General features: G+C 45.6%; 1 protein-coding gene across 3 annotated transcripts in view; it reads right to left on the minus strand.

Annotated features, from left to right (window-relative positions):
* Window positions 1-14,273, minus strand: part of LIN9 (lin-9 DREAM MuvB core complex component) — an 85,141-nt gene that overhangs the window by 29,280 nt on the left and 41,588 nt on the right. For 2 of the 3 annotated variants that reach the window (XM_077485853.1, XM_077485855.1), the window contains exons 4-6: window positions 11,594-11,698; window positions 8,844-8,977; window positions 1,098-1,223 (exon numbers count right to left, since the gene is read on the minus strand). In XM_077485853.1, coding sequence (XP_077341979.1) covers window positions 1,098-1,223; window positions 8,844-8,977; window positions 11,594-11,698 — 365 coding nt within the window. The remainder of the gene's footprint in view (window positions 1-1,097; window positions 1,224-8,843; window positions 8,978-11,593; window positions 11,699-14,273) is intronic. The other variant, XM_077485854.1, reaches the window with a different exon arrangement.

Raw genomic sequence — 14,273 nt, forward strand, 5'->3', positions numbered from 1 at the left:
TCCTTACGTCACTGCCTAATGGTTCTGAAATAAATTTTTCATAAATCTCTTACTGTGTCTTTTTTCCTCCTTGTAATGTCTTATACGAGCCCCTGAACCTCCTCTTTTCCCTGTTATTTCCATTTGTTTGGAACAAACTGTACATGTTGGGGTCATGGGCACTGCTCTATGCCCACTACACACCCTATATTCCTTATGAAGGACCGCTTGGTCTGCTGTCACCCACTATTTTTATAAATTGGAAAAGCAGACATCCGGTATGGGAAACATGGCATGTGATGAAGTTTGTGTGCATGTGTTTTTCTCTGATAGGAGCCACCAGTAGGCAGCATTGATGAGCACCAAGTACTGATAGGCAGCACTGATGTTGCGTGATTGCGCTGGATGCACGTCCCAGGGGCACATGGGAAGCAGGGTTCTGGGAGGATGCCCATGGATGCCTGAGGCTCGGATGGAGGGGTGGGTCAGGGAGCTCCCCTATCATGGTTTCTTGCACCAGGGCCCCAAAGGTTCTAGTTACGCCTCTGTCTGCCATTATGAGTGAACAAAAAGCAGAGCATTCCAATTTACATTTAGGGGTTGGTAAACATGAGAAATATTCCTATTAACCTACCCCTAAGCTTGCCATACTGAACATCTAACCTCACCCCAATCTCTCCGACCCCATCCCCTAGGAGCCGCTGGCATGCAGTGCGGAGGAACAGTACAGAAGCAGTGGTGGCAGAGAAGTGGTCACTATTTGAATGAATAACTGTTCAGGGCTTTTGCTCAGAGTTTGAAAAACACTCCTGGTATCAGAAGGGGGATTCAATGGATGCAAGGCTTTCGGACCTGGCCAGCTGGAAGCAGTCTTTTTCTGACGCAAGCCTTACGTATAGTTAAAAGCAGACAGATTGGAAATGGGAGGTTACCATAAATGTGCAGGCTTTACTGCTGTCATTCTGACATCTGACTTCACTAACTCATCGGTCAATGATGTGGAACAAGGAAGGAGACAGTGAAGTCTGAAATGTCCATCCTGCATGCTTATGCCAACAGTGACTCACTACAAAGCAGGCGTTCAGTAGTCTTTTCTACACTTCGACATCTTGGTTTACCTTCGTGGCTTCCCCATAAGCCGTCTGATTTTGCCCCATTCCACTCTGGTTAGTTTCCTGGTCTTGAGATTTGGGAAAGACTCTTTTAGGCAAACACAGAAATCATTATCGCCTTCAAAGAGGGGTCTGCAAACAGAAAAGACATTACCTTAGAAAAGGCATTGTATGGATGTAATGTGCAAATTTTAAAAGACAAATACCAACATCCTTCATTTACTAAATACAGAACATATAGTAAGGTATAGCAACCACTGAGGCTTTTTTTGGTACCAGTTTAAGTCGCAGCTGGTGTCAACTGTTAAAATGGCAGTAAACCCTCATTCTGATTTTTACCTACAGGTAAGCTTAAAATAAACCTGTAAGCAAAACATCTTCTAAACCAGAACCATTTAGGAGATATTCTAGCGAGCAGCAGCCAATGAGTAAGCTCTGGTAGGTGGAGTGAAACGTGTTGGTGGTGTGGCCTGGTGGGGTCCAAGCTGAGACTAACATTCACTATCATACAGTATGCATGCTGCCATTTTTTGGAGCATAGACAACCTAGCACCCACAGCGGTGGTCATAGGACTTCATTCCCAGCCTGAGTGGCTCACATACATATCCTTGGTTCGCAAGAGTGTGTTAGTCTCACACTGCAGATATACTAAGAGGCTGTAGGCTCAGAAGTGTCTAGGCACAATCATACCAGCAAGTGCGCTGCTATTTCTCAATAGAAATTCAAGACATCTACAGACATTTTGCAGATTACTGCTTAGGCAAAATTACCTATAATATTGTTAAAACATCTGTCAAGGTTACTGCGGTCCTTATCTTACTGTCCTGGTGACAACCACTCCACCCATTTCCTGTGTGTCAAAAGGGACAGGAGATGAGGGGAAAGCTTTCCAATGGGGTTACAACCAGAAATAGGAAGCTTTAACCAAATTCCCACAGTAACAGAAGCAAAAAAAAAAAAAAAAGTTTGGGAGGTCTTGATTTGGGCTTGTCAGGATGGTGAATGTACCAATCAAATGGATCAAAATCTAGATACAAGCTAAGAAACTTCTAACATATTACCTACAGTTCTTTCCAAAAGGGAAAATATCAGAAGACAGATTATTAATCCACTTTAATAGTGATTGATATATTTATATAAAAATTCAGTCCAACGCAAATTGATAGTAGGAAATCACGCGTCCCACCACACTTGCGGACCTAGCATTGTATTGTTTCTACACAATCTGGTTTAGCGCATTGGGGAACTTCATTTGCGATGTGATGGCCATGTTTTTTTTTTTTTTATCTATAGTCACGAACGTTGAATCAAAAAGGGAAGTGGATGTCACTAGTGTACTGTGGTGAAGTGGACCTAGAAAATTAAGAGCACTTTTTGGAATTTGGACACTGCGCTTTATGAAAGGGGACTTTTCATCGGCAGGATTTCCTACTATAGATTTATGTGGGACTGATATTTACTATAAATATATAAATCTCGGTCACTATAAAAAGGTGGATTAATCTTTGTCACTTGGTGATATTTTTTGCATGATAGAGTTGCCTGGAGGAAACCAATACAGTTGTTTTTCTTTTTGTGTATTACATTTTTTTTTTTTTTTTTAATAATTTTTATTGGTTTTCAATTTCAAAGATAAAAATGAAAGAAAATAAATCACACAAAAGTATGAGCATAATGTTCACAGAGAGCACCCACTGTGATAGCAAGTGTAAAGTACAACAACATCTAGTTGAACTTCTAGAAACAAAAATGTCCCAATAGAACAGTATTACTGCTGGAGCAGTATATCATAATAGCATGCAGGAAAGGATGTTATACCTGAAATAAAACATAAGCAGTCAAGTTCGAAAAAAAAAAAAAAAAAAAATGGAATTACGTACCGGTAATGTCCTTTTCCAGGAGTCTTTCAGGACAGCCACCTTAGAGAGACACCGGCTCCTCCCCTCTGAGGAAACACCGCCTTCATTTTCATGATTTAAGCCTCCTCCTCCCTTCGTTCCTCAGTTCTTCCAGAGTACCTCCGGCCAAACTGGGGAGACACAAGAACACGTCAAACAAATAAACTTTTTAAGTCTTACCTGACGGCCTCATGTAATGAGTTCCCGATGATCTGCAAACAATTTGGGTGGGAACCGGTGCTGTCCTGAAAGACTCCTGGAAAAGGACATTACCGGTACGTAATTCCATTTTTCCCCAATCGTCTTTCAGGACAGCCACCTTAGAGAGGATAAGCGAGTACATTACCTTAGGGTGGGACCACTGCCTGCAGTACTATACGGCCAAAGGCTTGTTCTTTGGCTGACAGAAGATCCAGTCTATAATGTTTCACAACCGTAGAAACACTGGACTACGTTGCAGCACTACAGATCTGTGCAGGAGATGCCCCAGCCCACTCTGCCTGAGAAGTTGCCACTGCCCCGGCTGAGTGTGCTCTAACCCCAACTGGAGGACCTAACCTCCCTGTCACGTACGCCTGTCCAATGGCTAACTTAACCATCTAGCTCTCGTACGTTTAGAGGCTTTGGAACCCTTCCTAGCCCCAGAAAACAACACAAAAAATGAATCAGATTTCTTGAACTGACCTTGTGCAATCCAAATAATGAAGAACACATCTTTTAGCATCTTAATCTGTGAAACATGTGTTCCTGTTCTCCTACTGGATTCGAACAGAAAGTAGGTAGCACAATCTCCTGTATTCTTATGGAAACTAGAGGCTACCTTAGGTAAAAAAGGTGCCCTAATAGAAAGGGCTTCGAGTCACTTACTCTCCCTGCTGTAGTGATTGCCACCAAAAATACAGTTTTGGGAGTGATCAATCTTAACGAGCAAGGTTCTAACGGCTCAAAAGGTTCCCTTGTGAGAACCTGTAAAACTAAAGCAAGATCCCGACTGGGAAGGGGGCGACCAAAGGCTTGGTCTTCACCTACTTAAGGCTCTGAAGAACCTTACTATCCCAAGGTCTGACATTAGAAGTCTATTCAGAAACACGCTTGAAACGGATACCTGACTCTCCAATGTTTCGGGGCTAACCTTTTATCTGCCCCTGACTGCCGGACCTCTAGAACGGCCCCCGAGCTGTGCTCCTTGAAGGAGTTCTCTGAGCACCAGCTATTGAACCGCCTCTATACCCTCAAAAAAATGGTCTGAGCTTCCATTTACCTGCCATTCAAAAGAGTGGCTACTAACAGTCTGAGACCCCTTTGCCATTCGGAACTTCCTCAGTAGCCAAGCTGCAAGGTTCCACCTGGGGGCAGCAGATTGGACACTGGGAAAAAACCCAGGGGAGTTCCACCGACAGGCCCTTAAGAATGGAGACCCACGGCCTCCTGGGCCAATGAGGTGCGATTAGAAAGAGTCACCAGAACTTCCTCAACTCTGCAGGAATCAAGACGGGAATCAGGACGGGAAGGGGGAAAGCATAGCACCTAGAGAAATCCTAATTCTGTGCTTAGTGCGTCTGCTTCCGACATCCCATCTCCCCTGCTCATAGAACAGGAGATGGCTTCTTTCGCGTTTTCCCTTGGGGCAAAAGAAGTCTATCGAGGGCATCCCCCTCCCCCGGGTGATCATTTCGAAAACGTCCTGTTTGAGAACCTGGTTGCTCTCTCCCCGCGTTCTCCTGCTGAGGCATCTAATACCTGAATTTGCTCTCCTTTCCACCGGATCACTGGAAGGACAGGAATTTAACATTTGGCCCATCTGAGGGTGGCTTTTCGCTAAGGCCCTTAAGGCTCTGCTCCAGAAGCCCCCGTTTTATTGACGTAAGCCACTGCCAAGGGATTGTCTCCATGACTGCTACCTAATGTCCCCAGAGCACTCTCTACGGGGTCCTGAGAACCAGATCTACTGCTCTCAACTCCCTCCAATTTTGAGGGTCTCTTTGACTCCCTCCTTCTTGGATATTGGCCAAATCCACTCTAGGCCTTGTGACAAACATGCTCCCCTATCCCACCAAAGGGACTTTAAAATACAGGCTATGTAGTATTATCTCAATGCTCTAAGTCGGTTACTCACTGCTACCTTGCCAGCACGGGACTGTCAGCTGTGACCTTTGCCATTCGGTGATCAGTCATGAGCTACCGTGCTAAAGCTAGCAACAGAGACCCTCGTGATTTGACACAGGGTGGACTAGAACTCAGACATACGCAATCCAACCGCAGACTGCGCCTTTGGGAGACGGCGCGCATTGTCACACGCCACCGCTCCTGGCTTCTTTACCTGAGTTAGAACCGAAAACAAAGAGTCCTAAGGCCCTCTACTGTGGCCCCAAACCTTCAAGATGAATAGCTTGCAGACGACAGTAACGTAACCCCGTCCACTGAACAGCTAGGAGCGTGGATGTCAGTAAGCTCAACCTGACCCTCTTTACTCAGGAAGGTGACCCCCTTGGGAAGAAGTTTCTAGGGAGAAGGGGATAGCCCAAAGGGGAGTGCTTTAAACTGAAGGTGTAGCACCCCTACCGAGGTTATCCCTGCCAGCATGAGGAAACGCTGGTGGCTTTCTGCGTTGGAAATATGCAGGTATGCATCCTTTACTATCGATGCCCTGAAACAGTTTTGGTGGAAGAGGTGCCCTCACCCCGTGATTAAAACCAACCAAAAACTTCTGTAGGTGACCAAGACACCCAGACGATTCAGGCTCAGGATGAGCCTGAACTTTTCCACAGGCTTGCGAACCCCAAATGAGAGAATAGAAGCCTTGCCTATTTAATCTGCTGGGACCTTTATTACCACTTCCTATTCCTCTAACTCCTGCAGAGGAAAGAAAGGCACCTTTTGTCAGCTCAGTGACAAGGAGTCTCAAAGGGGGAAGCTCTGAAAACTCCACACGGTAACCTCTTTTGATGATCCCCAACACAAACTGATTGGAGGTGATCATCTCCCACTGGGGGAAGAAGGACCCTTTTTAACTGCTCCCCCTATTTTTTTCTTAAGGGGAAAGGCCTCTTTCTTATAAGCCATGCGATAGCACTGCTTCAAGACCTGGCCCAAACAGCAGGTCTCCTCTAAAGAGGAATTCCACCGAGCTTTGATTTGGACGCCCTGTCCCTATGCCATGTCTACAGCCTTAAGGCCCTCCAGGCTGAGTTGGTCAGACCTTGCATACCATCGAATGAATTAAGCCGAAACATCCGCAGAGTATGCCAATGCCTAAAGCAGCACGGGAAAAGGAGGATAGAAAAGACTCCTCTGCCGTCATTGCTTCATCTGGATAAGCCAATACTTTATACTACGAGCCACCACTGTGGCTGCTATGGTAGGCTTAGAGATTTCCTTATGGTAAAACCCAGGCATCTTCAAACCATAGGGTCTAAAAGTGCCCCCATGTCCCCAAGGACAGGTCAGTATGCCTGGACATCTGAGAAAAGGCCGCATCTAACCCGGGGGATTTTATTCCAGATGAGAGCCTCCTCTTCCGCCCAAGGAAACCTTTGCTTTAATGCACCAGAAAAGAAAAGTTTTCCTTCGGGATCCTGCCATCCTTGATGGCATCAATCAAGACGTCATGACCCGGGAACACCCGCTCCCCCTAGGCCCTAGTACATCTGAACGTGGGGTGACAGTGCCTCCTAAGTGATTTGGACAGCTCTCAAGAGCCTTTCCATCTCATCCAGGGGAAGTTTATACCGTGAGGTTCTTTTGGGTTCCCCATCCAAGTCCTCACCCTCAGTCTCCCTTTGGGAGTCTGAGACGGCACTGTCCACTTCTTCCTCAACTTCCCTCTGGAACCCTCTGGATTCTCCCTAACCTGTGGGAGGAACAACCATTGGGTTAGGTGGAACACTCTGCTGTGCTGGTGAAAAGAGTGCTCTGGAGCTGAGGGCATTGAAACCTTTACAGAAGCCGCCAGATCTGCACCCTGTTCTGCTGCCTGCTCTCTAATGGCACCCAAACAGAGCTACGGACTGAGCTATCCAGGCCTTTAAAACACTCCTTACAAAGTGCCTTGAACCAGGAATTCCCCAAAGAGGCTCTACATGAAGGACACTTCCTCCAAGAGCCAAGGGGGGACCTGCTTAAGTCTTTCTGAGATACCTGAAGCAAAAGAGAGAGAGCAGCATAAACTTTAAAAAGAAAAGAAAAGAAACACCAGCACTACTTAAGAGAACCACGGGGAGTGCCCCCTCCTAGGATCAATCTCCACCTGGATCCCAGATGCACTGCCCTTCCCCCCGACCACCTAGGGGGAAAACACACCAGTGGAGCTACTGGTTATAAGGTAAGGGAACCCCTCTCCAGGGCTATTACCTTTGAGTGGCTGGTGCTGTTATCTCCAGGAGTTCTTGAAGCCTCTGCTTCGGACATTCTCCCGTTGAGGAAGCGTGGTACGAACGTGCCTCCAACAGCTACCTGTGCAGACTGTAGAAAGAGAGGCTGCACCAGCCGAACGCTAGGTTCCCCTTCACGTGCCGCGTCCGGAACCGGAAGACGCGGATTGAACGAAGGGGTCCGCCCCCACCGGAACTGACGTCGCCCGCCTACCGGTCCGGCTTCCAGCTCCCAGCCGGCTGCATACACAGGGGGGCCCTGGATGCCTTCGTTCAGTACCCCACTGGGCGAAACGCAGGGATGAACCTCTCCAAAGACTTCCTGCTTTCCCCAAGCGAAGATTGGAGTGCGTGTAAAGGTCAGTCGAGTATTCAGCTTCCCCAGCCGACTGGACTGTTTGTTCCGTTGAAACACCCACGGGTGAACGAACAGACGACCCCATAAACTTCCTGCTTCCCCAAGCGAAGTTTAGGGTATATGGACAGTACGAACACTTCAGCTCCCCGCTGATAGGACTGTCCCGGACCGACCGATAAATGGTCGGATAGCCGAACGAGGCCGGGGCTCCGCTCGGATAGCTTTCAGATTCACCAACCGAATTCAGCCTTCAGGTTCCTTGGCGATGTCTCCCCGCCGGAGGAAACACCATAACTGAGGAACGAAGGGAGGAGGAGGCTTAAATCATGAAAATGAAGGCGGTGTTTCCTCAGAGGGGAGGAGCCGGTGTCTCTCTAAGGTGGCTGTCCTGAAAGACGATTGGGGAAAAAAAAAAAAAAGGAGGAGGAGAGAGATGTCAGCACATCAGCTTGTTTACCGATTCCGGGGGGGGGGGGGGGGGGGTCTTCCTGGAGATGCCACAATTCCCAAATATGATTATGGGCTTCTATCCTGTCTTGTATTCTAGCAGTCCTTTTTTCCATCAGTTCCACATCCTTGACACTTCCATAAAGTGCGTCACAGGACGGAGGCGAGCATTGCCTCCAATTTAGGGCAATAAGACACTGTGCAGCCGTTAGAATTTGACAGAGCAGTTTATTATAAGATTTAGAATTTTTCAGTGGGGAGAAGCCCAAGAGGACAAAATTTGGTGACATGGGGATAGGCACTCCAAAAAGGCGACTTAGAACTGAGTGCCAGAATGGAGTAATTAGTGGAAAAGTCCAAAATATATGCAGAAGGGTGCCTTTGTCCCTGTGAACTAGTGTGGTAAATTGGCATGCAGGACATCCGGGGGGTTAGGTACCAGAAGTAGAGAATTTTGTAGGCATTTTCCTTATAAAGAGTACAGAGGGAGCTTCTAGCAGCCTGTGACCAGATCACTGTGTATTAATTTTAATGTTATGATGATAGCAGCTTCTATGTGATTTGAATAATTCTGAAAAGATGAAGAATCCTCTTAAGTGCGGTGGTAGTGTGTAATACGACATGATTAGTGTTATATGGGTGGAGCTGCAGATGCAAATTAGTCAGCAAAATACTCACTTGTCGATATTGGAATAAAACCATTCATATATACACCATTTATGTGCTTTGGGTAGTTTCAGTAGGTTTCGCAGCCTGTAGCCAATTTTCTGAGATGCTTTTTTCACCGGCGTAGTTGTGGTAGATGTAAACTTCTAGTAGAAAAGCAAAAAACATTTTAAGCCCCAGTTTGTAAATCCGTACAAAAGATCTTCCAGGATATATAGTCAAGCCACTACCAGTCATTACAATAGCACTCATCTTGCATGTCTGAGTCCCGGTTTTCATACCCACCTTGGACACTATCTGCATGGAGTAAGGATGTTTGGTGTGCATCATAAACATGGTGTGTGTACTGTGTAAAGCATATCAAAATATGCTGATACAATATAAATAAAGGGGATGTCTAATGCTCAAGGATTTTCTAGTTTTTTGATATACAGAAGTTGTGGTCAATGCACAGAATCAGAAATACAAAAACTGAAGAGAAGAGCCACTGTATACCCACAGCAATGAGTTAAAAAGTAGAATGTTCCTTACCACCAAACCTAAATACCAAAAATCTACACGTTTCAACGTTTTGGACTATAATCTTCCAGGTGTAAAACAGATCTATGATGAGCTGTCATACTATCCATATTACCAGATTTTTTTTCTTTTAGCTGCAAGGCAGCTTATTTCCAGATTCTGGAAGTCCACATCCTCTCCATCTTTTTTGATCGATATAGTGAACAGTACTATGCTGATGGAGGAGATGCAGATGAGAGATTTAGACAATGTGGAACACTTACCACTCTCTGGTATATTTGGCTGCATTACTCTGCTTTTGAGAAGCTGCCAAGTAGGCATGGCCATTAGGCAATGTTTTGTTTCTAACTTGCCTGGACCCCCTTCCTTGGTCTTGACCCCGTTAAAATGGCTGCTACCCGCCTGTGTTTTTTTTTTCTGTCCCCTGTGAGCCTTTGACATTGTTACAGTTGCTTATATTACATACTATCCCCCTCATCGGGTGCTCTGGGGACCCTTTTACATTGCAAAATTATGACTGATGTACTTGTTACTGGCCGATCGTTCCAATTATATTTTATTCTCTAAATACCATACTGGTGACCTCACAATAGGGATAAAACTTTTTTGCAGAAGGGAGTTTAACAAAACACGGGGCCACTCATTAAAATTAGAGGAAAAGAGATTTAACATTAAACTACATAGGCGATTTCTTTACTGTAAGATCGGCAAGGATGTGGAATTGCCTTCCACAGATGGTCTCAGCGGAGGGCATCGATATTTTTTTTTAAACTATTAAATTTTGAGACAGTTATAGCTTTGTTTTGGTGGTATTTAATCACCACTGAGTTTATTTTTTGCTAAACAAATTTAAAAAGACAGAAAAGTTTCTTAGTTTCCGTTACAAATTTTTGTAAATAAGTAATCTTTCACCTTTACTGATGAGGGAGTGATGGGCACCGATATGCAGCACTGATGGAGGAGGCACTGAAAGGGCACAACTGGGGGGAACTGGCAGGCACCACTGATGGGGCTGCACTGATAAATCAATGCACAAACTATCAGTGCAGACACCCCTTTTAGGAGAGCCACTTATCGGCTCTCCTTTATGCATGCCCTGTCAGCTCAAGTAGAGGAATGTTGATAACCAGTACTTCCCAATTATGATGATCAGCTATGATGGGATAGGTCATAGGCTCTTTACCATGATCGGAGATGTGATGTGTCTGGGCGAGGGCATGCACAGCAGCTTGTTTTGAAGGACGACATACGACGTCCAGTCAGAACAATGGAACCCCCGCCCGGCCGTCATTCTGCTATAGTCTGGATGGGAAGGTGTTAAAAAAAAAAAAAAAAAGAGAAGTTCACCTTTTGACAAAAATAAATGCACTTTTTTGCGGGTAAAACAAACGTACATTTAGGACCCTTTCACACTGCTGCGACTTGAAAGTCATGCAATGCCAGGGAATGCCTGTGTAAACTTGAGGTCTATGGACCTCAACGCGCATCAAAGTCGGATCAAAGTAGTACAGGGACTACTTTGAAGTCGCAAAGATATGAATGGTACTCATTAAAAATCATAGGATATGACTTGTCATGCAACTTTGCAGTCCCAAGTCACAGGACAAGTCGCACAAGTGTGAAAGGGGCCTTTGTTGTTGCAGGAGCCCATAAAGTATTGCACCCATGATCACAGGACTCCTGTAGACCCGTCAATGTATCCGCTTGCTCGTACCTCATATGGGAAAGCCGATTGACTGACAGGAGGAATCAAACCACCACAGCGATAACAGTGCTGTGTTAGTTTATAGATAAGTACAAGCCATCAGCCGCTAAGGCTGTCAGGACATGTAGTATTCACATTCACAGAGGACTGCGAAAATGACATGGCTGCGTTTTTTTTTTTTTTTTTTTTTTTTTTTGACAGCTGGCAGGGGGAGAAAATCCTGAATATGGGTGCAACATGTAAAAGGCTATGAAAGGTGAACTTATCCTTTAAAAAATTCAAAGATTTTTTGGTGCACTTACATATTGTACTTCCTAGTTTTCTTTGGCACTGGTGATTATACTCGTTCTAGGATAGAGGACACCTAGGCAGCATAAACACCCAGTGATGGGTCTACCCCAAAACTATCAACACTTCCAGAGTTGGGAAAACGTGACTCAACTGAGACCAATCACTGCTTTTCTGGCAGGTTGCTTTTGAATAGCAAAAAAAAAAAAATCAATCAATCAATCTACAAATCCGGGTGGCCAAAACTGACCTGTGGCACAATGGGCGTTTTCTGGTTTCTTTTTGGTGATCTGGTGTTTATCTGACGTTCCTCTTCTTCACAAACAAGCCGGCTTCGTTTGGAGGTCCTATGGGGCTGGGCAAAGGAATGACAATTAAAACTGGACTCCAGCTATTTTTTTTAAACAATAAATGGTTGGAACCTCTGAAATCTGGCATTTCTGACATGAATGAAGCATTGTACCCCTTTATAACTGTCTATGACTGCTGTGCCACTTCACCCAGACTAGAGTCAAATTTCCAGTCATTCCTGCACCTATTCTCTGCTTCTTTAGACTATGCTGCTTTTCCTACTCCATTCTTCCCCCCACTTCATATAGGTCTTCCTGTTAAGGCTGCATTTAGACCATTCCTTCTTCTGCCTTGTACACACATTCCGACAACAAAATCCGTCTGTTTATTTCCGACTGATTTTGCCCTAAACTGGTGTTGCATACACACGGTCGGACAAAGTTGTCGGAAAATCAGATTGTTGGGAACATGAGGACGTTCGTTACGACAGGACTACGTTGAGACTACTAGCCAATAGCTTTGGTCTCCTAATTTGATATGAGCATGCGTGGCACGTGTCCGATTGGAATTCTCTACAAACGATCGGAAAAAGTCAGATCGGATTTTTATGTCGGAAAATGTGAGATCCTGCTCTCAAATTTTTTCAGTCGGAATTTCCAATAGAAAAAGTCCGATAGAGCCCACACACGATCGGATTTTCCCGAAATATAATCTGATCCAACGTTTTCCGTCAGAATGTCCGACCGCGTGTACAAGGTATTCATCTCAGTGCAAAGGGGATCCAGTCATCTAACACTGAAAATCCAACCCTATTGGTTTCCCCTGTGTTTAACCAATTACATATCACAGGCCGTCATATGACATCCTTGTCTGAGTGGAGATAACGGAAAATTTATGTCAAAATACTTACCGTAATTTTCCTTTCCCGATGGACTCCATAGCAGCCAACGTGTGGGTTTAGTCCCGCCTCCATTACCCTATAGGACGATACTCCCATAAATCTTTGCTCCCTGCCAAAGGCCGTGTTCAGTAACTATCCTACTCCAGCCATTTGGGAGGGAACTCCTGCTGCCATGGAGTCCATCAGGAAAGGAAAGTTACGGCAAGTATTTTGACATAATTTTTCTGTTTTCCTGACAGACTCCATGGCAGCCAACGTGTGGGAAATAACTCGCCAAAACACACCCGGGTGGGCAAAATGCTGAATAAACAAAGATTTGACACCGTCAACTGACAAAACTTTAACACCAAAGTCAACTGAGGATAGAGCAGCCGGGTCAACACAATGAGACATAAAAGTGTGTATCGAAGACCACGACGCCACCCTGCATATCACGTCAGGAGCCACATGGCGAGAGGCCGCCCACCAGGTAGAAAGACTTCTGGTCGAATGCGCTGTCACCGCCTGAGGAGCCAAGCCCTTTTCTCTGTACGCCCATCGGATTGCTTGAACTATCCATGCCGCAATTGACCTGACTGATGCCCTAGTGCCCTTGTTCTTCCCACAGAACAGAACCAACAGGAAATCTGACTGCCGGAAAGGAGCTGTAGCCTCCAAATATAGCTTTAATGAGCGACCAACATCAAGCGGATAAACTTCAGAGAAATCCGAGGATCTGAAGGTTGCTAGAGAGATTTTCAGGAAAAACCGAGGTGACCTTGGGGTTTGACCCCAACATTGGAACTTGGACCACTCTGTCCGGAAAAAATGTTAGAAAGGGTTCTTTGACTCCTAGAACCTGAATCTCTGAAACCCGTTTTGCTGAGGTGACCGCCACCAGGAATGCAGTTTTCAAGGTGAGTTCTCTGATGGAAAGAGCCTTACTAAAAAGAGAAAAAAAGTCCAGAACTAATGGCAGATTGCATTTAGGGAATATGGGTTTTCGCTGGGGTCTCAATCTTACTGCACCCTTGAAGAACTGTTGGACAAGGGCATGCTTGGCCCAAGAAATCCCTGTAAATGCGGAGATAGCCGAGACTTGAACCCGAAGGGAACTAACTGACAAGGGTAAGTCCAAGCCTAATTGCAAGAAACCCAAAACGTCTTGAACTGCAGGTAAAACGTAGGAACTAGTTCTGGAAGACATATAGGATACAAATTTGGCCCAGATCCGTTCATATACTTTATTAGTACTTCATCTCCTTGCCCTTAAGAGAGTAGAAATGGCCTCCTTAGGGCACCCTAGTGCTTCCAGCCTTCCCCTCTCAAGAACCAGGCCCTCAAATGAAGGTGAGCCGGACATGGGTGGAGAATCGAGCCTTAGGAGAGCAGGTCCCGTCTGGATGGGAGAGGAACTGGGTCCCAAAAACTGAGGAGGGATAGGAGAAGAAACCAAGGCCTGTTGGGCCAATGCGGAATTATTGCCAACACTTCTACTTTTTCCCACCTGAGTCTCTTCAGAAACTGAAAAATAAATCGGAATTGGAGGAAAGGCGTATGCCTTGCGGAACCACCAATGTTCTGTTAGGGCATCTATCCCGTAGGCCTGTGGGTCCTTGAACCTAGAGTAGAACCTCATTACCTTCCTGTTGAAACGGGAGGCGAAGAGATCTACTTCTGGAGAAATTCCCAGGGATAGAACCCATTGAAACACATCTTCGTGAAGGGCCCACTCGTCCAAGTGGACTCGTGAGAAAAT

This window comes from Lithobates pipiens, unplaced genomic scaffold (genome assembly GCF_037356315.1).
Source record: "Lithobates pipiens isolate NorthernLeopardFrog02 unplaced genomic scaffold, aLitPip1_a1.2 Scaffold_18, whole genome shotgun sequence".
NCBI lineage: Eukaryota > Metazoa > Chordata > Amphibia > Anura > Ranidae > Lithobates > Lithobates pipiens.